At 46.3% G+C, this 27994-nt stretch overlaps 1 protein-coding gene and 2 pseudogenes across 2 annotated transcripts in view; all 3 read right to left on the reverse strand.

Annotated features, from left to right (window-relative positions):
• Positions 1-1222: 1222 nt before the first annotated feature.
• Positions 1223-27994, reverse strand: part of BLOC1S6 (biogenesis of lysosomal organelles complex 1 subunit 6) — a 308964-nt gene continuing 282192 nt past the window's right edge. For both annotated transcript variants that reach the window (XM_086958261.1, XM_086958262.1), the window contains one exon: positions 1223-1439. In XM_086958261.1, coding sequence (XP_086814387.1) covers positions 1320-1439 — 120 coding nt within the window. In that variant the 3' untranslated portion in view covers positions 1223-1319. The remainder of the gene's footprint in view (positions 1440-27994) is intronic.
• LOC147733687 (uncharacterized) lies at positions 19601-20944 on the reverse strand (annotated as a pseudogene).
• On the reverse strand, positions 21115-22378 carry LOC147733688 (uncharacterized; annotated as a pseudogene).

The following is a 27994-nucleotide window of genomic DNA, read 5'->3' on the forward strand; positions in this document are numbered from 1 at the left end:
GTATTCGATCCTTTATGGTTTGCACTTGTAAAGATTTTAATTAATCATACATGCCATCAGCACTCTATCTGCTAGAAGAACCGTGCAATAGTAAAGCCTAGCATCTTACTTATAACAAAGCACTTAATAGTTTTGTATGTATGAGATTCACTGCTGCTACATTTTTTTTAGGTTTTATTTGCACATATTGATGTTTTATTCTATTTTAATGCATTTGTCTGCTCGTGCTCCTATGTATTCGTTCCTTCATGATCCGAACTTTGCAAATATTTTAATTAATTAGACAATAAACTTCAACTACTACTACAAGTTTAGCTGTTCCCAACTGTCCATAGAGCAATGCCTTGCAGCGGGAATTAAAAAATAGAGGATTCTTTCTATGCTTCGTTTTGAAAATGCTCTGTTATTATGCATAGCATTGTAAATAAAAAAAGTATAAGAGAAAGAGTCCAGTGGAAAAAAAACGTCAGAAGTTGCGGCAGAGCCAGCTGTGGTAATGGGATAGTGTCATAATGTTTGAGGTATGTTTTCTGATAAATTAAATATTTCGGTTGTTATTAGAAGATGGACAGACTTGAGGACTCCCAAGTCAGTAAGGGCTGGCCATGGGGGGTTTCTGAATACTCTTTTCGCTTTGCTTTCACGCTTCTCTGGTGATGGAATGTCACACCGAGCATCTGAAACAGTTGCAGGTAAAGGACTTTTATTGAGAAAAAAAACCGGATCATACCACAAGGATGAGGCTGGCGTTCAGACACTGGCTCAGAGGTGTTCACGAAGGCTGAGAACATTTGTCATTCTTTAGTACTGGGAAACAACCGGGCCATGAAGCCATTTGCAGATACTATAATTGCAAGTGTAGAAACACCTAATCGAGAAAGCCGCTGCCCTTTAACATTATTGATGATTAGGAGCTGTAAAATAGTTTTGACACTGAAAGTTAAACAACAACAGTAACAAAATATTACTTTTATTATAGAACTTTTTTAATGATATCACATTACAATACTTGGTAAACCAGTAATGTCTACCGTTCTTTCTGAAACCTTACTAAGTGGAAGCTCACAAGCAGCATTCAAGATCCGAAGCAAATAAACAAATGCAAAGTGAAACACAGTTAAAATAACTAAAACAGCTACATTTACATTAAACATGACCCAATGTAGAGCTCTCCTTAATTATTTTGCGGTTTATCCATACGCCCATAGAATTTGCATGATAATGAAACTAAAGGCAGGCTTTTATTATAAATTACATTATTATCCCATTAAAAAGTAACGTTTGTGCATCTTTGGGATATATCTTCGTTTTTGCCGTGTTCATGTCCTTTTGGCAGGTTTTGCAATTAACTGCTTCTCTCTTTCAAGTTCCCTTTCTCGCTGCTGCTCTCGCTCGAGGTCATCCTTCTGCCTTTTCTGCTGTAGCTTCAGAGCTCTTTTCTAAACAGAGAATGAAATATCAAAACAATATTCACACAGCCACTGTTTTCTACTGCAATCGAAAATAACTACGGTTTGGGATAACATGGCAGTATTTTTTTAACAAAGAGTCGGTTTTGCACAATCTATGATAACATTTTACAAAACATCAAACGCACGCAAATGATCATAAGAACAAAAGTTTTTAGCCTGACATTAAAGTTTTCCACTGCTGATAACTTTTATAGAATGACATTCCTCTGACATATTGCCCATTTTTGGCGTTGTTAGGCAGGGAATCCTCGGTAGATTGGTACAACAGTAGCAAAAGTATGCTTACTTTAGCAGCCCATCTACCTCGTTATATGTGCTGCCCAGTTTTAGGAAATGAGAGGATGATCCTAGGCTCTGCCAAGAGGGGCCTGTTAGATTCTTCTAGCACTGGGGGTACACACTGAGTATTTCACCACATCCTCAACATGGACAGGGGTGAACCTGACCCTGCTCGCAGGCCAGGCCGCTCCCCCTCTGTCGCACAGCTCCTCCTTGCTGCGCCAGTGCTCCGTCTGCTGCGAGGCGCAGGTTCGATCCCACGGTGCTTGATTGCCGCCTGTCTTTCTGTTTCTCCCTGCTGCCCAGTGTTGCCCCATTTTGCATAGCTTACTGTTTGGTTTGTGTAATTTACTGTTTTGTGCCTTTTGTGCCCTGTTTTTTCTCTTTTTTCCCTTTGCCTTTTTCCCCCCTTTCCCGCTGCCTCTCCCCCGCCTCCCCCCCTTTTTTCTGTATCCCCTGCCCGTTCCCACCGCTGCTCCCTGGCTCCACCCCCCTCGTCGCCCATTCAACGCCCTGCTCCCGCCTCTCAGCTGCTCCTTCCTCCCTCCCCGCCTTATCATGGAGACCGCTGCGCGGCCGAGAGTTGGCGCGCCTAAGGCAATCCCGTCTGCGCCCCCGTCCGTGCCTGGACTGCACCCAGCGCCAGATCCCCTGGACCCCGCAAACGCCGCAACACCAGAATCCACTACGACGCCAGCACCCTCCACGCATTCAACTCCGGCCGAAACCACACCTGCTTCCAGGCAGCCCCGAAACGGACCCACAGACCCATCTCCTGCCGCACCGGCAGCTTCACCTGCGACAGAACCACCAAACCTCTGGACCCAAGGACTGGACCCAACCACCTCCGCTCAATACTCCTCAACACCCGCTCCAAACGCAAACACGCCGTTGAGCTCTGGGATCCGATCGCCACCTCCGCCCCAGACGTGGCCTTCCTGACCGAGACCTGGTGGAACGACTCCTCGGTGCCCGACATTGCCATAGCCATCCCGGACGGCTACAAGATTATCTGCAGAGATCGCGCCAACGGAATCGGAGGAGGAATAGCCATCGTCCACAAGTCCACCCTCAAGGTCGCCACCCACGCAGACGACACCCTCAACACCGCCGAACACCTGCACTTCCGGATCCACACTGACCCCAACACCACCCTCAGAGGAACACTCATCTACAGAACCCCTGGACCCCAGGCTCAGTTCAGCGACTCCATCGCTGACCCCGCCAGCACCCACGCACTCGCCTCCACAGACTACATCATCCTCGGGGCAGGTCCACTTCCACCTCGAGAACAACAACAACGCCAACTCCGCCACCCTGATCGACAACCTCGCTAACCTCGGCCTCAGATAACTTGTCACCGCACCCATCCACGTCTTTTCCACAGTGTCCCACGTCACCTTCGACCACACCACTGAACTCCACTGGACCGATCATCGCTGCATCCATTTCACCTTCAAGAAACCAACCACGCACCACCGCACCCAACAGCTACCTCGCCGCTGCTGGAGCAAAGTCATCGACGACCAGCTGATCACCACCCTCGCCCAGACCCCACCCACTGACCCCACCAACCCAGACAGTGCAACCTGCAACCTCAGACAGTGGATCGACAACTGCGCCAACACCTTCGCCCCGCTCAAGAAACCCTCCAACAGCCGCGCCAGCAAGAGAGCCACCTGGTTCACCGACGAGCTCCAGACCCCAAAACGCGCATGCCAGAAACTGGAGAAGATATGGCTCCACGAATGCACACCGGACAACCGCGCAGCCCACAAAGACGCCACCCACAGACATCACCACCTCATCAAATTAGCCAAGAGATCCTCCTTCAAAAACCGCTTGGACAACAATGCACACAACAGCAAAGTGCCCCTTAGCATCGTAAAGGAACACTCCAATCCCAGCGCAAACGCCAACGACATCCCGCCCTCACAAGAACTGTGCGACTCACTAGCCATCTTCTTCCACTGCAAGATCGCTGACATCCACGACAGCTTCAACACCACGACCGCCCCGACTACGCCAGACTCCACCTCCCCTGTGAACACCACCAACGTCAACTACGACGAGACACGCAAGGTCATGAACTCCATCCATTTAGGATCTCCGTCAGACCCATGCCCACACCACGTATTCAACAAAGCAGACGCAACAATCGCACCCCAACTACGGAAGGTCATCAACATCTACTTCGTATCAGCGACTTTCCCGGAAAGCTGGAAACACGCCGAAATCAACGCCCTCCTCAAGAAGCCCAAAGCGGACCCCAAGGACCTCAAGAACTTCCAGCCCATCTCCCTGCTCCCGTTCCCAGCAAAGGTCATCGAGAGAATCGTCAACATGCAATTGGCCCGCCACCTGGAAGACAACAACATCTTTTACCCGTCCCAGTCCGGATTCAGACGCAACCACAGCACTGAGACAGTCTTCCTCGCCGCCACAGACGACATTAGGCGCCAACTAGACAACAGCGAAACATCAGCCCTCATCCTCCTGGACCGGTCAGCCGCCTTCAACACAGTTTGCCATCGCACTTTAAAGACATGCCTCCGAGAAGCCGGAATCCAAGAGACAGCCCTTGACTGGACCACTTCCTTCCTCTCAGGCAGATCCCAGAGAGTCCGCTCCCCACCCTTCCGATCCGAAGCCACCGACATCATCTGCGGCGTCTCCCAGGGCTCATCCCACAGCCTGACGCTGTTCAACGTCTACATGACCCCCCTCGCACAAGTGGCCTGCCATCACGACCTCAACATCATCTCCTACGCCGACGATACCCAGCTCATCCTCTCCCTCACCAAGGACCCACACACCGCCAAAACCAACCTCCACGAGGGAATGAAGGCCGTCGCCGACTGTAGGAGCAGCAGCCGTCTGAAGCCGAACTCGGACAAGACGGAGGTCATCATCCTCGGACCCACCCCCTCAGCCTGGGACGACTCCTGGTGGCTGACGACAATGGGAACAGCACCAACACCCACCGTCCATGCACGCAACCTAGGATTCATCCTCAACTCCTCCCTCTCCATGTCTAAACAGGCCAACGCCGTCTCCTCCTCCTGCTGCTAAAACACCCTCCGCATGCTCCAAAGGATCTACAAGTGGATCCTGACCGAAACAAAAAGAATGGTGACACAAGCTCTCATCAGCAGTAGACTGGACTACGGCAACACACTCTACGCAGGAATCCCAGCCAAACACCAACAACTACAACGCATCCAAAACGCCTCCGCCCGACTGATCGTCAACGTCCCCCGCCGAAGCCACATCACCCCCCCCACCTGAGAGACCTACACTTGCTCCCCGTCGACAAGAGGATCACCTTCAAGCTCCTCACCCACGCACACAAAGCACTCCACAATGCCGGACCATAAGCCCCTCTTATGGCTTAAACAGATAAAGGGTGAAAGCCCCAAACTTTTGAGGTGGTCCATTTAACTACAGGGAATTGACTTTTCAGTGGCACATAGACCTGGGAGTAACCATGGCAACGCAGATGGACTTTCCAGATATTTCCACTTTGAAAATAAAGACTCAATTGGGCAAGGCTAGTCCCATGTCCTTACGTTTCGGGGGCGGAGAGGTGTAGGAACATAGGATCTGCTTTCATGGTGAACCCCACATTTTATCTGGTGTCAGTGTGTTTTGACTATAGCCTGCTGGGATCCTGCTAATCAGGACCCCAGCAACTGTGCTCTTTCCCTTAAATTGGCTCTGGTAAGTACTTTGTTCATCCACAATTGGCTACTGATGTACCCTTATAAGTCCTTAGTATATGGTACTACGGTACCCAGGGCATAGGGAGTCCACTTAAACTCTGACTACAATTCTGCCATTGCAGCCTGTGTGAGATGGTGCTTGCACCTCTTACAACAGAAATACGTTTCCTTATATATGAGGTGACTGAACTTAAAACCCATAAGTCACCCCTATAGTAGGCCCATCAGTCCTGAGGGCAGGGTGGTTGGTTACAAGTGTGAGGGTGCCCCTGCATGAGCAGGGCATCCCTTAAAACTCCAAAGTATATTCTCCAGGCTTTGTAAGTGCGTCAGCCATTTTAACTTATAGGGTCTGTCACCAAGCTAGTGCTGCTGCCGATCACAGACATGATTCTGCCATCCAGCAGCTGAGCTGAGCTCGAGCAAAGGAAGGTAAAACAATAGGTTTCCTGTCACAGGGAGGTATGACTACGTCCCAGACAGAACCTAGTGCTTTGGGCTGGGGTATAGCGCTTTACAGAACCACCAGACTACTTTGAAGGGCACATTTGGTGCCCTGCTTGCACACTCTGGTTTGAGCCAGTTCAGGAACTCTTGGTTCCCGCTCTTGCGTGAAAATGGACAAAGGACAGGGGAGTATCCTACTCTCTGTCCAGCCCTCCTCTGGGAGGGACCCTGAGTCGTTCCAACTCTTCCCCTAGGGTACTTAAGGGCTCTCCGTGGGTGGGTGCTCAGAATCATAGTGGAACAAGACTCACCTTTGAAATCAAGACACTCTTCGACCATCTGGTCACTTGGACTTTTTTTTTTTTTAAACAGATTTTATTGTGTGAAGTGTCAAATACAATGCAGAGCTCTGTAACCCAGAAGACATCTGCTACAGTCTAAAATACAAACAGTTGGCATTGACATTTAAAATATACCTAACAAGTTTCCACATATTCACTGTCCCTTACACCTCAGTCCTGCGTAGTCATCCCAGGATCGTAGCATGTCCAGAGGAAATGGGCTACAGGTATAGGCCTTGATAGTCCACCAAACACGTCCAGATCTTTGGATGTTTTTGCGGGTAACCCGTGCCTTAAATATAGGAATCTCCAATCCCATGGGAAAATCAAGACCATTTTTCCATGCTGACAGGGAGGGTAGGGGCCTCTGCCTTCCACTTTCGTGCAATATCTCGTTTAGCAAGTGTAAGACCCAATAGCATTAGATGACATTTATAAATATTTCCCCCAACAACCTCCAGTATATGTAAAATCACCAGTTTAGGGGAGAAGGGGAGCTCCCACCCCAGCACCTTCGCAAGACAGGCCAAACCCTCCGCCAGAACTTTGTGAGTGCTGCACACTGCCACACCGTGTGAATCAGAGTTCCCTCTTCCTGACCACAATGTAGGCAAAGTGAAGATGCGATGAGGCCTGCCCTCCATAGCCTGGCCCTTGTATAATATACCCGGTATAAGTAATTAAATTGAATTAGCCTGAACCGCATCACAATCGCGGCCTCCCGAGGGGAGGCCAACGCCTCCGTCCAATCATCCCCATCCAATGGGCCGAGGTCTCCCTCCCACGCCTCTCTAAGTTTATCTAGTGTTTGTCACTAGGGACTGATAGATTTTGGAGATTTTGTGGAATTCATTAAACTTTGACTGAAACAGAGACTGCATCAAGGAAGACTCCTGCTGCTCCTGGTCTCGCTGTTCTTCAAGTCTTCTGCGCCATCTGCGTCTGTGCGTCATCCAGGTTCTCCAGAAGGCTTGAGGGCATCAAGGAAATCCAAAGTAATCTCCCTTGGAGTGAAGGAGTCACTCCACTGCATTTGCAGGCAGTGTCACAAAGTAGACCGGTCTGCTGCTCCTGTCATCCTGCGGACTTCCCAAGGCCCAGCAACACAGGTGGTGGATCTGCAGCTCCCTAGAGACGTGACTGGTCTTCTCTACAGTTTTGAGGACAATTTCCCTTGTCGGAGCCGCTGGGAACAAATCCTTGTGCACAGCGTCGACCTGCCGTTGCCAAGGCTTGTTGGTTCTGCACTTCAGAGAGCTTCAGGCTACAAGAAGCTCCAGTCTCCAGGACCGCATCCCTCGAAGATCAGCATCCTTACTGCATCCTTCGCACTGTGGGCCTCCATCTTTGGTGAGCTGCCTGAGGTCTTTTTGCGACTCCTGTGCCTGCGGCCTGTGGGTCCCCTCAAGGGTCTTACTTTGTTTCAGTGGGCTCCCCTGCTTGCTCAGGGCCTGTTTTGACTCTCCTGCACTTGGTGAGTCGCTTGGACCTTGCTGGTTCTAACGTTTGCATAGGTTCGCTTTCCATGCCAGTTGCAGCTACCAAGGCTTGTTGGAGCTCCCGTCCGACACCAACCACCTGGACACCTGACACCCAATGTGGCACAGCTCGTGCATGTCTCCTTGTGTTACTCAGCATCGTATGCTCCTCGCACTTGCAGCTACAAGTCACCATCTTCACTTGTGAACCTCCCGATATCGGTGGGCATTGTGTTCCGTGACTCCTGGTCAACTTCCAAGAGGCATAGACTTGGTAGGTTCTTATCTTCAAGAATCCAGTCTTGGATTCCACCGGACTCCTTTACAGGCTTCTCCAGAGACCTCTGTTTCAGAGTCTTCCATTGTCATCTCTGGCACGTTACGACTGCACTTCATCCTAGGCACCCAGCTTCCTTGGTGCAGGTAACCTGGTTCCTGGGGCATCCACGGGTGGGGTGGCTCTACAACCTCCTGTCTTCCAAAGGGTTTTTTTGGCGTCTTCAAAGGAAGGGTCCTTTTTCTTTAAACTGCAACTTCTCCATTGACTTCTAATGGCCACGCAGCTGCGTTTCCGCTCTGCACGCAGCTGCTTTTCCGCTCTGCACGCAGCCCCGTAGGGTTCCTGGTTACTTACCTTGGGTGGTTCCTTGTGTCCCCATCCTCTGAGTTTCCTGGTCCAATTCCTGTTCTCCTTTGCAGTTTGCATTTCAGTTTCTTAGTATATGGTTTGGTCTCCCCTGGGGACCAGTCTATATTTGTGCTACTTACCTGGTTATTTTGAAATATTCTAGTGTGTATTGTTGATATCTCCGGGTAGGAAATATACCACTGTATTAGTGATTGTGTTGCCTAATAAACAGACTTATTTTTTATCAACCACTGTGTGGTACTTTTCCATCCAATCTACACTGTTGATTAAATGTGGCAAAACAAGCTGCTTTACACTCCTTCAAGATGAGCCTGAAGGCTGCACTCCATAGCTACCATATTGAGCGCTTCTATGGTTACCAAAGACCACTAAAACCGCCATAAGTGTTGCCTGGATTAGTGCAATGCGCATCACTCCTGAGAGTGAGCACCATATACTAAGCAAGCCTCCTGCAACCACTACCAACAGTTCTCCATTATACTTCTCCCACCAGGGCACAAGCCCTAATAAAAGAAGTCGGGCACAAACCAAGTTAGGTGGTATGTAAGTGACATCCAAGCTCGTGACATCACAACCCATGACCTCTCAGGAAGTGATATCACAAAAAATGACATCATATTCTAAGACCTCACATATGTTAAGCAGGTCTTTCATGGGCACATTTGAGCGCATTACATTATTTAACAAATTATATTTTGCGTGAGTTGTCCCAAATTAGTGATGCAGCCCTGGTGCAAGATCTCGGCCTCCACTTATACATTTATTTATTAAAACTCTGCCAGAAAGAAATTGGCAACAAGGAGAAACATGGTAGTATATCAGTTCTGCATAAATGGTTGCAAGTCTGCATTTAAAAAACGTATGGGGTTAAGGCACCTGCTGCACAGATCTTTATGTAGCCAGTAAATCTCACGAAATAATATTAATGGTAAGATAATGCTGGAGGTTAATGCACTTGCTGGAGAGACAGGTGTTTTGTCTAGTCCCAATTCTAAATCAAATTAGCATACAGGGTTAATATGTTGCCCGCAAAGCACATAGTGTGACACACAGATAATGGATTTGGATTTTATGTAAATGGATAAGTGGGTTTTTGCTTTTAACACAGAGATCCGTTAGATACTTACAGTTCATAAATCATAAATCCTAATATAGCACATTGAACTATGAAGGAAAGGACATGTGACTCCTACACCTTACAACTGTCACTATCTTATGTAACACTTTCTATAAATTGATTTACACACTCATGATTTATTGTAAATGTATATTGTAAAGGGCTCCAACACCTTGGATTGGGTTAAGTAGCGCTACAAAAGAAATAGCACAAAATAACGGTATTTAAATAGTTGTTTTTGAAAATATTAGGACAAACTAACACACCTGACACAACTTAACGCAAGATGTGTGCTTAGACTATGCCTGATGCTAATTGTTCTCTTGTTCCAAGGTGAGGTTCAACCGCTCAAAATAAATATTTCAACAAAACATTAGCCTTTGAGTGGCTGAATCTGAATTGAGCAGTGTGAAACAGTCAAACAAGGTAAGTTCCGGACTGAGGCGGGGCTGGATGCAGGCAGCAATCAACAAACTACCTCTCCTCCTTGGCCTGGAAGTGCAGATTGCTGGCAGCCCTGGCGGCGTGGGCGAGGTGAGAAAAAATGATCGGAGGTTTGCAGCACAACAAAAGGGAAGGTGCACGGCCATTGGCATGTCGAAGAACTAGTGTTTAGACGAGCCCATGGCCCTGAGACTGACAGAAGAGAGAGGGGAAATTAATTTGCAACCTTTAGCAAGAAATACAGCAACTCCAGATTCAAAGTCATTGGCTAGTTTATTTTCCGTACGATTGATCTTTTCTTAAGGCACCTGAAACATTACTGAATTAGGAGATACGGCAATAAAAACTGACAAACATTTCTGAACAGAAACTAAGGGCCTGATTTATAGTTTGGTGGACAGGTTATTCTGTCACAAACATGACCGGTATTGTGTGTGCCTTATTACAAGTGCATTATAACCTATGGCACTTTTATTGAGGACAGGATATCTGTCACATTTGTGATAGAATATCCATTTGCCATTCTCTAAATTATGCCCTATGTCCTTTATAGTACTCTTAAGAGAATAGAAACAAACATACAGGAGACTCTAAGGTAGCCATTTATTCTCTAGAACTACTCAACAGGTAAATAGTTGTATTAGGTAAATAGCTTTTTTTAATGAAATTCATATGCAAGTATTTACTGATTATCACAGAATAAGGATTACACTAGAAGATATTGCAGAATGAACTGTAGCCAATGCATTTCTGAATGTTGGTTGGTCCATCTGAAAATCAACATGGCATTCAAAATGGTCCGCAAAATTATGTGTACTAATCTCAACATAGCTTCTTTGAAAAATATTAGTCAATGAAGTATTGTTCAATAGAGCTACAATCTAAATGTACCACTTGTGAACTGACTTATACAAACACCATGAGGTGGCAGTTGGGACAGCTGAAAAAATGTGTTGTGCATTAGTATTGTCTGATCCCCATACATTACACTACAGGCAATGTATATATGTATGGAATACTCAGCAATAAGAGGCAGTAGAAGGCACATAATGAAGCAAGCTTGGTGGTGACTGAAAACAGTCAAGTCACCATTCATCAGAGTAGGGTGGGCCCTACTGGGCCAGAATAGATCCACTTAACTAGACCAGCCGCTTTATCATAGGCCCTAGCTAGAAGCACGTCTGAGTCATGGGACAGTACATTACATATTTTCCCCAAGAACAAAACACAGGTTTCAGGCTACAGCAGCTTGTCATTTTTGCCCTTCGGTCGTTCTCCTCCTGTGTATATACTATTATACTCTTTGTGCTCCTGAGCAGCTGTTCCACTCACACAGTCTTTATCCTTTCTAGTGTTCCCATGCTTCTGACGTTTCGGCTTTAGGGCAGGATTTACAGGTATGCGCTTACGCTAGTCACAGTTTATCAGCTGTATACACTGGTTAAGTAACATACATCTTGAGGAAGAAGTGAGAGAGGTTTAGATCTATGAGCATTGCATAGGAACTGGATAATCATTGCACCTACCTACATGTTAGGAGGGCCATCTGAACCTTGTTCACCAGTGCCATTAGTCAGGTTTCTGATGTTCTATTTCTGTTCGTTCTTCCAACCACCAGCAGGAGCTAGTCTCGGTCTCTATTTTCCCCATTAACCACTTTTACCTGTGCAAGGGTCCTTTACAAGGGGTGGGCGTAACACGCGTAATTCCATGTAGAGTAATCATGCGGAATTACCCAACATTTCTGTAAGATTATGTGAGTAGAAGAATTCTGCCTTTTGCGCTATTTTCTTACCACGAAAATCTCCTCTTGTGTCCAAAGTTGACGTGTTAGCCCCATCAATCTTAAGCTGGTGTTCCCCCAAACTTTTTGCCTTCCTCCTCCACTTTTGCTTATCTTGTTTTTGGTGGTGTTAGGACTTTGAGCACTTTGCCACTGTGAGACAGTGCTAAACTGCAAGGGATCACTCTTTAAAATATGGAGACATTGACTTATCCCCAATTGGCATACTTAATTTACTTGTAAGTCCCTAGTAAAGTGCCACTATATGTGCCCAAGGCCTGAAAATTACATTCTGCTAGTGGGCCTGCAGCACTGATTGTGCCACCCACGTAAGTAGCCCTTTAAACAGGTCTCAGACCTGCTATTGTAGCCTATGTGTGTAGTTGTTAATGTCAATTCGACCTGGCTAGATACATTTTAATACATACAAGTCACCCCTAGGGTAAGCTCTAAACAGCGCTCAGGGCAGGGTGGAATGCATTTGAAAAATAGGATATGTAATTTTAAGTTTTACATTTCGTGATAGTGAAAAACTCTCCAATTCCAAGGACACCAAATGTGAACTGGTTACATGTTCTTATTTGGAAATTGCAGTTTATTAAATGTAATAAGGTAACTCTGATGTTAGTCTATGGGAGAGGTAGGCTTTGCAGTAGTGACAAATGAATTGGTGAGTTTTTCACTACTGCAAGGCCTACCTCTCCCAAACACTCACATTAGAATTACCTAATTACAATTAGTACACTGCAATTTCCAAATGGTAACAGGTAACCAGATCATGTTTGGTGTCCTTAGAATTATAATGAAAAATACTAACTTATGGTGAACTAAGATTTGAAATTACACTTTTGAAAATGCACTTTTAGAAAGTTAGCATTTTCATGCCTTGGCCATTTACTGCCTGTAACCTGTAGCTGGGTCAAACGACTGGGTGTAGCGACAGTTGAGCTTTGTGTATTCCTCTTAGACAGCCACACACAATAGGTGGCCTAGGTGAGGGAGGAGCTGGGCACAGCCCCATTTACACCTGAATAGGCTGTGTCCTGTCTCCACACAAAGGATTTCATTACCCCTGTAGTTAGTCTGGAGCCAGGATAAAGAAGGCATGATTCCTGGGAACTTCAAAAGGTAAACCTCTAGAAGCTTCTCCCCACTTCAAAGGAACAAATGGGCATACATTTTGGCCTCAGACACCAACTCTTCAGTACACTTCTGGACCTGTGGATACTCTGCCAGGAAGAAGGACTGCTGTGCTGCCAATGGGCTGCCACTGTGCTGGACTGCTGCCTTGCTGTACTGACATGCTGACCTCTTGCCTGGGTGAGAAGGACTGGACCTGAATCTCTTGAACCCAGAGCCCCAGAGTGTCTCCAAGGGCTAGTTGGCTGGCCTCCTGATCTGAAGCCTCAGGGACACAACAGGCTTCCAAAAAACCTTGAGCCTGGACTGTAACATCTGTGATTCTATCCTGACAAATGGTGCCACCCCAGTACTGGACCCTTGGAAGTGGGAATAAGGTGCTTTGCCAGTCTCTGTGGATCAGCAGAAACAATGCATCTCCTCTGTGCAACCCCCACTAGAACTGATGCATAGCTGCTACTGTATGTGTTGAACCATGGCAAAGACCCACATCAGAACTGCAGCTGAGTGACGCATCATCGGTGCAGGCCCTAAAATCCTTCGTCAAAGGCACCCTCAACCACGACAATGGCTTCAGCATTGCAGCTCCTCGGGACCAACACATTACTCTGACTGTGCGACGCATCCTCAACACAGGACTTGACTTATCGCAATCCCTCGCAGACAGGATTCTCAACGCTGCTGTATGACCTCGCAAGGCAGCCCTGCTGCATCTTGGAAGAGATGCATTGCTTGGGCTACGTGACAATCTACGACACAGATCCTTGCAAAGCTCTGCAAACCAAGATTTAAGGCACTCTGTTCAGAGGGTCTAACTGGGTCCCTCTAGACGGGCTGTGCTCCATCGTGGAAAGCCTGAACGTGTGACTTTGTCCCGGTCCGACGCGACCAGATATCCATAGTTGGGCTTTATCCCTTAAAAATTACTATATTTTTCTAACTCTGTTTGAGATTCTTTTGTGGTGTTATCATTGTGTTACTGTTTAAAGCATTTCACAAATTGCCTCTGAGTTGGGTCTGATTGCTCTGTGCCAAGCTACCAGAGGGTTGAGCACAGGTTAATTTAGTGTTTGCTTGTGACTTCACACTGGTAAGAATTGTGGTTGCTGCTTCAGAAGGGCTGCACCCCCATCAAACAGTAACCCAATTTCTTACAACGTTAGGATGGATTTTAAGCTAAGAAACAGCACTAAATGCAATCAAACACAAACAGCAGTAAGAGCAAGCACCTGTACTCTTTAAATATGCTCCCACAGCAGCATTCCCCTCCTAAAATTACTATTCATTATGTGAGTAGGAGTAACCTCGCTATTAATGGTAATTCTGAATCAAAGAGTAACATGGAATTACCAAATTTACTCCAGCATAATTTGGTTATCCTGTTTTAGGTTTAAACCTAGAATAAATGATAAAAAAAATACACTGAAAGGGAAATAGCCCTTACCAGTGTAAACATATAAACACTGAAAAAACACCTGCACAACCACAAACTAAATGCCATTCAAAGAAGGGAAAAGGAGACTGAAAGAATCATTTTTATTTCTTCCAGAAGGGGGCAATACAATTAAACTTTGTTATACATGGTAGCAGCCAGAAAGACTGGGCTAACAATGTTATGTTTGTGTTTTGTGGTTTAGGGATGTCACTAAAATATTGTTTCTTCTTCCTTTTGCTTTTTTCAGTTTTTTGTTCTTTGGTCCAAAGAAGCAGGGTTTAGAAGCATGTTTTAGGTCTTATTTAATTATTTTATAAACTGTGGAGAATCAGGAATATCAAACTCATATTTGATATGTTGGCTATGTTTGATTCTTTCACTGATAGATAAAATGGCTGGGTTCATAAGAATCTTTCCCAATATGTACCAGCACATTTACCCACAGAGAGAGAATAGGCAAAACGAGTGGGTGAATTGCCAAACACGCCAGGCTTTAAATATTCAATGCAAGGTGTAGATACAGATATATGTGAAAAGAGTGCTGTCCCCAAGTATCTGGGACAGTAGTGATAACAAGATACCAGACTTTTGGAAAACATGGCATGCAGCGTCACTTGATTTCAACAATGTGCTCTACCTCGGCGCCCCAGAGTACACTCTGCGCAGGCTCCAGACTGTGCAGAACTGCGCATCCCGCATACTGCTCGATCTCCCTCGCAGACAATCAGTGAGGGCCGGGCTGGTCAGCCTTCATTGGCTACCGGTGCGCCAGAGAGTTCTGTTCAAGGCAATGTGTATAGCCCATCAGGCCTTCTGGGACACAGGCCCTAGGATTACCCGTGACCTAATCACCCATTACACTCCCAGCAGAAGCCTCCGCTCCAGTCAGACCTTCCTAGCAGTAGTCCCTAGAATAAAAAGGACCAGATCTGGTGGCAGGACGTTCTCCCATAATGCATCTAGGACTTGGAACACCCTCCCACTGCATCTCAGAGCCAACTCCAATCTTTCTGCCTTTCGCAAACAGCTAAAAACCTTCCTTTTTAACCTACCCTATTAACTTCAACCTAGCCTCCCTTACAGGCTCTCTCGTTGGTTCTGGTTACTTTTTAGCGCTTGGACGCCTCCGGGCAGCAATTCGCGCTTTATAAATCCACATCCAATCCAATCCAATCCAATGCTGATGCAAAAAGTTTTTAGCAAGTTCAACAAAGACTAGAGTGATATTGTTTGTATTTGCAGTGATTCCGCTATCCGTATGAAAAAGTTGTGTTATGACCTGTCAAAATCAATTCCTGAGCGGAAGTGCTTCCCTGTAAGAGATCCTTGCCACTTGCTAGACGGTACGATGAAAGCATCTTTACAATCTTCAGAGTTAATAAAGCATGCCATTAACTTTATAGTCCATTCTAGTGCATTGCTTCGTTATGCTCTGGAACTAAAACACAAATAATTCTCGCTTTGTGTGGCATCAAAGAAAGAGGCATTCCAACTGTGTCATTACGCTGGTTCTCATTCCTAGAGGCCGTGAATGCTATATTATCCATGTGGCAACCGTTTACAGAATTTTTGCTTAGTGTTGATGCCAAAGGCAAGAAATGTTAGGTTCTTCGGTCGCATAGTGATGTGAAAAAAGTACACTCTACTCAATTCTTTGATTTTTACAGGAAAACATTAATGCTGTAGTGGACATAATAAAAAAAACTAGAGTCTTCTAAACACTCTTGTCTATCAAGTGTTCAGTGTAATTGGCGTAGATGTGAAATATCTCCTTGAGAGTAGGCTGGGCAGACACTCTAAGTGGCATTGGCACTGCGAAATGTTCCACGTTAGAATGCTTGCCACTTGGTAAGCAAAGAACTGTTGAGGAGTAATTCAGGAAATTGTATTTTACAATGCATGAGAAATGGCTTCCAATGATGCATAGAAATGTCCCTTCATTAACTATGGAAACACAAGGAGATGATGGACGGAGCGGTAAAACTTTTCAGACATTCACCCCAGGTCATAGACCTAGGTTTAATCAATCATCGTTCTTTAGCTCACTTTGTCACCCCAGTTCAAACCCAGCTGTATGCAAATCAGTCTTGACCCTGTGCTTCATGGGAACAGTTGAGCCCGAACTGCCAAGCTAGGTCTTCCCTGGACCGGAAATAAGCATCCTTTACCAACCATGGCATTTGAAGTCAAGGTAGCCTCACTGTGGTATTCTGCACAAGTTCCAGATCCCTTCCGTAAAGGGCAATTTTCTCTGGACTGCTTCATTTCTGACCACTTCAATAACTCTGAAGGCATATGTGTCCAGTTCAACGCATATGTTGCAGAACCTGTGCCAGAGAATCGCAATCTTCAGGTGCACCAGTATTGACATGGAAAGCTATGTCAGTGGCCAGAGTTTGAAAACTGTGTACTGGCTGTTTTGACATAGCCTTTCTCAAATGCCAATGATGAGAGGGACTTTTCACAGATAAAAGTTTACATAAAACTTATAAATCAATAAAAAATGGGAAGGAAAGAGCGAGCACGTTTGGCCAAAGAATCTTTGAAGAAGTATTGTATGGTGTACTACAATATGTTTAATTTGTAAAAATGTATTTGGACCTCATATACACTGCATATATACTGTCTATATTCCATGCACTATCAGTGCAGAAAGCAATCAATAATAAAAGCAAAACATTCCATAACCACCTGAAAAACACAGTTTCTGTTATTTTTAATGACAAGAAAATATGTAACCACTGAGAACCACTGTTTTTTAAGGTACTGTAATCACTGGAAAACACTTTAAAAACCCCTCCAGAATTTACCAAAAATAGAAACTGAAAAAAGAAAAGCCTAAGAATAACATATAGTTTCTTACCTGGCGGTGTAGTTTTGCAGCTTGAAGACTTTCTGGATTCACTATGCTGTGCATTATTCCGCCGTTGAGTGCTTGGGCCCGGAATTGTAGTATTTCTTCTCTTTTTTTTTCCGTGGCCCAGATGGGCGTCGACATACCACCCTTTGGTGTGTTTCGTGACGTCGACGCGCTTCCTCCGTTAGCTCCCACCTTTGGTCGCCATCTTCGGTTTCTTTTTTCTAGTCTTGTGTTACCTTTGTCTCGCCTTTAATCTTGTAAAGTCTTTTCTTCAGTTGTAATCCCTTTCCTCCTGTCTCATCTTTCTGGCGAAGGAGGCTGGGTTCGCTAGTGAATTTAGAAAATCTTCAAGCTGCAAAACCACACCGACAGGTAAGAAACTATGCATTTTGCAACGTGAATCTTTCTGGATTCACTATGCTGTGCATAGACTTTGTAGCGGTTTGTCCTTATTGTGGCGGTTGGGTGGAAGATGAGCTCTGGTTACTGAATAGGTGTTATAAGACCTTCTGTCCCACTTGCGTTTCCTTGTTCATTTGGATATCCACACAGTTGTGCTTAGTAAATGTGTGCACTGAAGACCATGTTGCAGCTTGGCAAATGTCTTGAATTGGTGTGTGTGCTAGAAACCCAATTGTAGCTTCTTTCTTCATTGTTGAGTGAGCATGAGCTGCTCCTTGCAACGGTTGACCCGTTTGTTTGTGACAGAGTTGTATAGTTTGTGCAATCCACTGTGCAGTGGTATTTTTGGTAACTGGTCGTCCCAAAAAACTGCTGACAAAAGATACAAAGAATTGCTTTGTTTTTCAGCACTCTTTTGTCCTTTTTTAGTGCATTGTGCTTGCCGGTAGTTTGAGGTGTGCAAACTCTAGGTCCTCAGGAGCCATGATGCTAGGCTGAGTCTCTCTGGCTCTGGGTGTATTACTCTTCCGTTTTGCATTGTTAAAAGGTCCATTCTGAATTTGCATTTGTGTTGTACCCTGTGTAGCAGTGGTATTGGTGGAAAAGCGTAGGCAAATGTCCCTGACCAGCTTATCCATAAGGAATTCTCTAGGGAATGTTTGCACGGTACCCTGGATGCAAAGTTTTGTCATTTTGCATTGTGGTGTGTTGCAAATAGGTCTATTTGCAGAGTCCCCCGTTTGTGGAATATCTTCTGGATTCTTGTTGGTTGATTTCCCATTCGTGGGATGCAGAAGTCTGTCTGCTGAGCCTGTCTGCTTCCACATTGTCCTTCCCTGGTAGATGTATCGCTAACAGGTCTATTTGCCTTGGGATTGGCCATCTCCATATTTCCTGTGCTAGCAGAGATAGAGTCGCTGACTGTGTCCCTCCTTGCTTGTTAATTGAGAACATGGTAGTTTTATTGTCTGTTTGTATCAACAGCCTGTGTCCATATAGCTATTTCTGAAAGGTTAGTAAGGCTAGAAACACTGCTTTTAGTTCTAGGTAGTGGATGTGCTTCATAGCAACCTGCTGTGACTACAATCCCCTTACTTTGAGGTTGTCTGTGTGTGCTCCCCACCCCATCTGGGAAGAGTCTGTTGTAATGGTTACTGTTGGAGTTGGTTGTGTGAATGGTCTCCTTTGTGCTAGGTTTTCTTTGTTCCACCATGCTATTTCTTGCTGTACTGCTTGTGTGACAACCACTAGATCCTCCCAACTCCCTATGGCTTGTGACAATTGCTGCTGGATCCATTCTTGTAATGGTCTCATGTGTAGGCGGATATTTGGGACCAAAGGTAAGCATGATGCCATCATTCCCCATTAGATTGGTCACTGTCCTCACTGTCAGAGCTTGCTCCTTGCGGTAAAGACGTGTCTCCTTGCATATCGCCAAAGTCCTCTTTGCACTTGGGATCACCTTGCTCTGTATGGTGTTGATCTCCGCCCCTAAGAATATTTTCACCTGTTCTGGTTCTATTGATGATTTCTCCCAATGGATTTAAAACCCCAGTTAAGCCAGTGTCTGTATCACCACTTCCATGTGCCCCTTGCATTTGTTGTATGAGTTTGCTTTTACCAGCCAGTCGTCGAGGTACGGGTATACATGTATTGCCTGCCTCCTTCAGTGTGCTGCTACTGCTGAGAGGCATTTTGTGAAAACCTCTGGTGCAGATTTGAGTCCGAATGCCAGCACTGTGAACTGGTATTGAGTTTTGTTGATCATAAACCTGAGGAGGTGTTTGTGTTTGCTGTTGATGGGGATGTGCAAGTAAGCGTCTTTTGAGTCGATGCCATGTAATCTCATTCTTGTAGCTGTGGTATGACCTCTTGGAGTGATGTCATCTTGAACCTTTGAGTTTTTATGAACCTGTTTAAGAATCTTAGGTCTAGAATTGGACGCAAGGTTCCATCTACCTTTGGTTTGAGAAAGTGGGTGGGGTAGATGCCCTTGTTCCGTTCTATGTGTGGTACTATTTTATGGCTCTTTTACTTAGCAGTTACTTTGCTTCCTGCAGCAAATGTGTACGCTTCTTTGCTGAGAGTACTCTGCCTCTTGGCTTTCTGTTTGGAGGTGGCTTTTCCAGGTCTATACAGTACCCGTATTGTATGAGGTTTAGTATCCATTTGTCTGATGTTATTTCCCTCCACACCTGGAGGAAGTGTTTTAATCTGCCTCCTACTGGTGTTGTGGTTTGGAGGAACTATTGTAGATCTTGATTCGTTCTTAGTCTTTGTGTTGACCCTTTCCGCACCCCCTGAGATCTTGGCCAGGTCTGCGTTGGTTCTGCTGATGAGGAACTTGGATGAGGGTAGCTGACTCCCCCTCTGTCCGTTACCCCTTTCTCGGCCGCGCCCGAAAGGATTGCCCTCGGGCTGGTACTGCCAGTTTCGTTGCTGCTGTCCCTGGTTACCTCTTTGATAACCTTGTTGGAAGGTTTGGTGTGGTGCCACAGGTTGGTGGTTCCCCCTACCTGTTGGCCTTCTTGATGGTGTCCCTCTTCTCATACCTCTGAACTGCAGCGCCCGCATAAACCTAGCTGTTTCGTGGTCCTTTTTCAGTTGGTTCAGTTTGTCATCAACTGGTGCGCCGAACAGTTGTTCCCTATTGAAGGGTGTGTTTAGGATGTTGTTCTGAACTTCCTTTTTTAAGCCGGATATCCTTAGCCAGGCTTGCCTCCTTTCTGTGATCCCCAGCATCATCTGCCTGCTTGAGGTCTCCGCTGCGTCCAGGGCAGACATCAGACATGTATTTGCCATCTTTTTCCCTTCTTCTACCAGGTGGCTCGCCCTTCTGTGGTATTGCTTTGGTATGTCCTTTAGGAGTTCGCCCACTTCTCCCCAGTGCTGGTATGTGTGCCTGTTGATGAGTGCATTGGAATTGGCAATGCGCCATTGTATCGCCACACTTCTTTCTATCTTCCTACCCATTAGGTCCATACTCTTGCTCTCTTTGTCTGGTGATGGGCCAGAGTTAGTCGGTATATTTGCTCTCTTCCTAGCCGTGGATGTGATGATCGAGTCGGCTGGGAATGATCCCCTAATGTACATGGGGTCCTTTGAAAAATTTTAGTATTTCTTTTCTGCTCGTGGAGTCACTGCTCTACACATAGCAGGCACCCTGAAGGCCTCCTTCCCCTGGTCCAGTACACTTAGGAGCATGGGCAGGAACTGGCTTCTAGTCTGAGATAGCAACAAGGTCTCCAAGAGGAAGCAAGACTGGGGTTTTTCTTCCCCTAGCTGCACTCCATATGTGTCTGCAGCTCTTTTGATGACTTGATTGTAGATCCCTATGTCGTCCGGCGGCGAAGACCTCGACAGATAGGACTCTACACCCTCTTACGGGGATTCGGCATTGAGATCTTGCCACTGCAAGTCCTGAGCCTCCGAGGACGTCGAGCCCTGGTAAGTTTGCTGGTCTTTCTCCCCTTTGGCGTCGCCGTAATACAGCTCTTCCTCTACTTGTTCCTTTCCAGGTTCAGGTGTGGTCGCGGTTGAAAATCCTAGACGCACCTTTCGGCTTCGGCTGTGGCTTTTGACGGAATGCTGTAGAATTTAATCTTTTCATCGAAGTCTCTCTTGCGTTGCAAGATGCTTGCCATTTTGGCCTTAAGCCTTTTCTTCTTCTTTTCCATCTCAGCTGCGTGTTCGACTTTGAGGGTTTCAGCTTTTCTCTTCGAGGCTGTGGACGTCCAAACTGCTTTCAGGCCTTTGTTTTTCGATGTCTAGGCCTCTTTTTCATGGCTGCTCTACGGTGCCTTTACCTTGTCTTGGGATTTCGCCGTCTGGGAGTCCTTTTCAAAGGAACCGACGGGCTGCTTGTCCTTGGATGCAGTAGTCTACGTCGCGTGCTTAGACGGCCCTGCTCATTTCGAGGACTTTGACTCGCTTCTGCGAGAATCAGTGGAGTGTTTGGGGTTTGACGACTCTTACCTCCTTCGACGTTTTCTTTTCGACTTCGACGACTATGACGTCCTCCGGTCCTTCGGCAATGTTGTCTTCCTCTCCGCTGGAGAGGCCCAAATCTCGGAGCGATGGTGGTGTCCGCTGCCCCTGCATGTTGGAGTTTTCTCTTCATTGCCTCTTCCTTACTCTGAGGGTCTTCGAGGTGAACGCTGCACAGGTGTTGCAGTCCTCGCTTCGATGGTTTAGCTGCAGGCAGAGATTGCTAACAGGGTATTGGTCCTTTTGCGCGTACTTGTGGTGGCAGTTTGCTCAGAATTTAAACAGAGTTTTGTCCATCACCGCGCCCAGGGAGCCCCCTGTATGCACAATCTCCGTAGAAACGTCGACTTCTTCGATGTTCTCTCTTCTTTTGTTGACTCTGTCTTTACTTGTCCTCCGGTGTCTTCTCTGGTGATATTTTCGATGGTTTTTCAATTTCCGTCGATTCTTCTCCTCAAAGTTTTGGAGCTCCTTCACTGTTGATCCAAGAAAAAAGAATCTGTAGATGGCGACCAAAGGTGGTAAGTCGACGCCCACCTGGGCCACGAAAGAAAAAAAGAGAAGAAATACTACAATTCCGGACCCAACCACTAGATGGCGTAATAATGCACAGCATAGTGAATCCAGAAAGATTCACGCTGCAAAATTAAAATTACTCCAAGGTCTAGTCCTTACATGGCCCTCAATTCTCTACCAGGAGTATATGGACCTCTAAGGGGAGGAGCAGGGATTGACTTTGAATCCTATGCTTGAGGCACCATCATATCTACCTTAGGCAACCATTCTTGAAAACCACTCTCACCTTGAGAGAAACCTCGCCATTATGAGTGATATATAGACATTTTTCAACATGAGCAAGGATGATGCAAAGCAGCCCAAGCTGTATTTTGAGAGTAGGCAGAGAGTAAGTTTGTTAACAACTACACATATCTCTTCTTTCCCTTTGATGCACTACTCTCACTTAGGTAGGGATTTAGTTGGTTCAGGGTTTGGGGGGGTAGCGGTAACCTGAGGCAGGGGTGCCATCTACTGGACTTGATCCGGTTAGATACACCACAGGTTCTCCATGGAAGGGGGGGCAGTGGGTGGAGGGGGAACGGGGTTAGGGGGGGGAAAACATTTCATAGAAAATTCCTCATTTGTCAATCTGATGTTGTATTGCACTCTGTTGATTATACAAGTCTTTGTGTTGCGGTGCTAATCTCTAAGGGGGCAGGTCGGTTTAACATTGATCCATGTTTCAAATTGAGGTTGGGCGGAGTATGGGACGGTTGTGATGACTAGTTTAAAGATAATATCATGGAACGTTAATGGATTAAGAACTAAATCTAGGGCCAGAACCCTCTTGCAGTATCTTCGCGACTCAGATGCCCAGGTCATCATTCTCCACGAGACACATTTGGTTCAGGCGGAAATTGATGAGTTAGTGAAGGTCAATAAATGGATTGACTTTGCAATCTCTACTTCTCAGTCTTTGACCTCCAGAGGGGTATCGCTCATTTTCAAGAAATACCCTAAGGTTAAGCTTCTAGACTCAAAAGTGGACCTTGAAGGTAGATGGGTTATTGCTTCTCTTTTTGTCTTGGGTTCTGAACTGACCATGGTTGGATACTATGGTCCTAATCAAGATGGTCCATCCTTCCTGAAAATCATCTTTTCTCATCTCTTGTCCTTCCCTGAACCTGTAATATTTGCTGGGGACTTTAATATTGTTTTAGACCCTATGTTAGACAAGTCTCATAATAATCGATCTAGGGTTCCGTCAAGGTCAAGAGCCTTCTTGTTGAATGAAATGAAGTTATATGGGTACGTGGATATCTGGAGAGTAAGGGCAGGCCAACAACAGGGCATCTCTTTTAGGAATTACAAGTACCATCACCAATCGAGAATAGATTTTATACTAATTAATCAGAGATTGGTTGATGTTGTTAAGGTCATTAAATACCTACCCCTACACTTATCAGATCATTCGGCAGTATTGTTGGAACTCATGACCCCTTTAGCTGAGCCAGTAAGAACTTGGTCCTTTGATCGCTCGCTACTTTCCCACCCTGAAGATGTGCTTTTTTTAAAGACCGAAGTAGCAGAGTTTTTGAAGGTAAATGTGGGTTCTGCTGGAATAGGAGTAGTCTGGGACTCTCTTAAGGCTTTTCTGAGAGGCCTTATTACAGCTAAGATTGCCTATAGAAGGAGAGAGTATAGAGAAGCTGTAGCCTCGGTGGAGGCGAATATAGCTATGGTTCAGCTAGAGATTGATACTGGTGCTACTACCATGGACGCTGTTTTAACATCTCTGCATGAGAAATTGCTTTCCTTAAAGGGTCAACTAGCCTCGATTCTTAACCAGAGGATACAAGAAAGATGGGAGGCCAGTAAGATTGCTCATTTTCAGTATGGGGAGGGGGCTGGCAATTTACTAGCATGGAAAGCTAAAACGGATCAGGTCCGTAATAATATTGATCTGATCAACGTTAATGATGTCCCTTTATCTGCGGATGTTGACATTAGATCAACCTTTAGAGAATATTTTCAAGCTATCTACTATGAGGACAAAAAATTGGACCCCGTTACCATTAAAGAATGGCTTAGTAAAATCACCCTCCCACGTCTAACTGTCAATCAGAGCGAGTTGTTCGACAGCAAAATCTCGGAAGAAGAGGTGAGGAAAGCCATTCAGAATGCCAAGAAGGGGAAAGCGTCCGGGCCAGACGGTCTTCCTGCGGAAATTTATAGAACCTTGGAGCAGGAACTTGGCCCCTTTTTGGCAATTTTGTTTAATCAGATCTTATTGGATGGGGTGCCTCCTCCAGTGTCATGGGACAATGCTTCCATTACTGTAATATTAAAATCTGGGAAGCCATCAACAACATGTGGTTCGTACAGACCAATCTCTATATTAAATGGGGATTACAAGATATTCTCCTCCATTCTCGCAAATAGACTGGCCTTAGTTGCTCCTACGATCTTACATCTAGATCAGAAGGGCTTCGTCAAAGGGCGACAGCTTTTTGAATTAACATTTGACTTAATAGGGGTCATAGATCTGGCTGTTTTGGAATCTCTCCCTTTGGCGGTTCTTACATTGGATGCCACCAAGGCCTTCGACAGGGTCAATTGATTGTACCTGTCGGAGGCCTTGGCAAAATTAGGTGTGGGAGATAGATTTCGTCGCACAATTGGTCTTCTTTACCGGAACCCCAGTGCCTGCGTTCTGGTCAATGGGGTATTATCTGACCCCTTTAACATCTCGAGGGGAACACGGCAGGGCTGCCCGCTCTCCCCACTCTTGTTCGATCTGTATGCTGAACCATTTGCCCAGAGTTTGAGGGACAGTGTTAACATCAAGGAGTTTGTATATAGGGGTTGGGAGAGAAAGGTGGCCCTATATGCGGGCGATATCCTCATCTTCACTTCCGCACCTCATTCGGCCCTTCCTGCAATATTCAAGCTGGCTTTGGAATTTGGGGAAGTGTTGGGTTATGAGATTAATACATTAAAGACTGAGATGATGACCTGGAACATCGACCAGAGTTCTTTTAGCTCTGGCATACGGCCAGGAAAAGAGATGAGGTATCTAGGTCTTAACGTTGTTGAAGATATAGATCAGATCGCCACTAACAACTTCTCGAAGGTGGCTAAAGAATGCCGTAAATTGCTTCAAAATTGGGCTCATCTCCCCTTATCGCTACTGGGTAGGATTAATCTCGTTAAAATGTCTATTCTGCCCAAGATTACTTTTTTATTTAACAATATTCCGTTATATTTTGAACCTTCTGTCATTAAAAGATTACAAGCCGAAATAAACACCTTTGTCTGGAATAAACATCTTCCGAGAATCTCGTGGAAAAAAATCAGGAGACAAAGGGATAAGTGGGGACTTGCTGCCCCTGATCTCCAGATTTATGCCTGGGCCTTTCAGCTATCTCATGCTAGGATACTATTAAAGAATCCATCCGACCATAGACTGGGTTATATGTATTCTACACTGTTGAAGGCAGAGGGGGTGAGTCAGTCCAGTTTCCTCTTTAAATTTGGAGATCCCAAGTATTTTAAAAAAGTCAAACTGAAAATTTTACGGGGTATGGCAAAAATTTGGGCCCAGCTAACAAAAGCTATAAAAATAGGGTACTATGGAAGTAGGACGCCTATGTGGGATCTTCCTGATAGTCCGGCTTGGTTGGGAGATACACTTGCTCTATCCATGAGAGATGCTGGACTCTTGATGTGGGGAGAACTATTCGTTGACGGAGCCCTGTTATCTTGGGAGTGTTTGAGAAACAAAATTGGCCCAGACTTCGCCAGACTTAAATATCTGCAAATATCCAGCTGGTCTAGAGCATATAACGCTTTATCTTCTCGTGAAACCAAATTTCCCTTGGGTGCATATAGTCAGCTTATTACCCTTCTAGTTGAAAAGCCTCCCGCCAAGAAGGAGATTTCATTTTGGTATAATCTAATTTTGGAAGAACTGGATGGTGAATTCATGTTACCAGATCAGCTTTGGTCATCTCATGTGAGTAACTCCAGCCTGCAAGACCTTTGGAGTACATCATGTAAAATGATGTGGGATATTGTCAAGCCGGCATGGTTACGTAGAAACCATCTGTTCACTATACACCGTGCGTATTATTCACCTCTACGACTTTCTAAATTCAATCAGAGAAACATGGTGGCTTGTGCGAGATGTGGGCTTTTGGCCGCAGCGGACACTCACATGTTCTTCGAGTGACCTTTTTTGTCCCAATTTTGGGACGCTATAAGTAAGACTCTCTCAATATCAGTTGATACCAATATTGTTTTTGACCTAACCTCAGTAATTTTTGGTCTTATAGAAGGAGTCCCCATGTCGGCTAAGAAGTTGATTTTCTATTCTATCCTTCTGGCTAGGAGGGAAATATGTAAGAAATGGAAAGACTCTACCTCCCTCAATTAATGACTGGTACACCTCGGTCTTGCAGGTCTCTAGGTTGGACTTGGCCAGAGCTGGAAACCATGACAAAAGATCTTTCTGGCATCTCTTGAAGTGGGAACATTGAGACACAGGGTTTTTTTGTTGTTTTTTCCCCCCTCCAGGTCCAATGATTAAGCCATCTTTCCCATTTTTAGGTCGAGCAGACCTAAAAAGCATGCGAAGCATGCTTTGTCTGCGAAGACATCTTTTGCTAGCGTGTCTGGAGGAATGTGAGACAGCGATCGCCCACGCGCCTCGCTGTCTCAGATTCCTCCTCGAGGGCGCGCACGTCGCCGTGCACATCCCCTGCCTGCCATTCACTCTCAATCACACACAGCCACACACACGCATGCGCGCACACACACATACACCCACGCAGGCACAATGCATACACACACACACGAGCGCCCATGCACGCACGCACATACATACATGCAGAGATACCCCCCCGCACACATACACACACGAGAGCACTGAGGCCCCCCCCCCAGCCCTTTGGAACTTACCGGGCCAATCTCGGAGGACTACACTCGCAGCACGCTCCTTTCCCGGGGCTCCCACTTGGTCAAGGGAGCCCGCAACACTTCCGCAACCTCCTACTGGCGGCCCCGGGGCTCTCCACCGCTCACAGGAGCCCCGGGCCACAAGACGGATTTACGCCTCCTCTTCCGGTCCGAACGCGGCCACGCCCCCGTCACAAGGCGACCTAGCCGGACTTCCGGTGCGGCTGCGGCGGGATTGCAACGCTTAACTGCTTTTTAAACAGAATAGCACATCCATGCTTTGTAATACGGTGAATGGTGAAGGTGGGAATTTACACATGTTGGCAGGTAATCAAATAAAGTTTGACCACGTACTTTTAAACACCACGTCAACATCCCACCGTGTGTTACTTCCTACGACTATTTTATAGATTTTCAGAAAAGCGCGCCACGCTAGCTGGTTGTGTCCGCCCAGCTGTTCTCGGGACCCAGCCGCACCGACTTTCCTCCCTTCCCAGAGGCCATAGCCGACCTTCCTCCCAACCCAGCCCCGCGGCTTTCGCCGAGCTCCCTCCCATCTCGGCTGCCGTGTAGGAGCTTCCTCCCACTCCTATCCGTAGGACCAGCGGTTCTGCTCCCTCCCGGCGCTGGGATCCGCGGTTCCCCTGCCTCCCGGCCCTACCGTAGCTCCCATCAGACCAGGACCCGCTGCCAGGCACCTCTGAGGCCCGTCGGACTCCGGAGCTCGCCTCTCTCCAGCAGCGGGGCAACAGCTGCGCATGCCGTCTTGGCAAAACCTTTTCCTGCTGCTGGCCAGAGATATGGAAAATGGCCGCTTAGAAGAGTGCAGTTTCCTGCCTGTTCCGCCGCCCTGCCTGACTGCGCTCGTGTGACGGGGAGCAGGGGTTCCGAGTGGGTCAGTAACCCCCAGATACCGGTTCCAAAGAAAGGGGTCCCCCGCCGAAGCTCTCCCTGAAAATGACTCGATGGGTCCCCACCAAGAAA

The sequence above is a fragment of the Lissotriton vulgaris genome, chromosome 2_1, assembly GCF_964263255.1.
Source record: "Lissotriton vulgaris chromosome 2_1, aLisVul1.2, whole genome shotgun sequence".
Taxonomy (NCBI): domain Eukaryota; kingdom Metazoa; phylum Chordata; class Amphibia; order Caudata; family Salamandridae; genus Lissotriton; species Lissotriton vulgaris.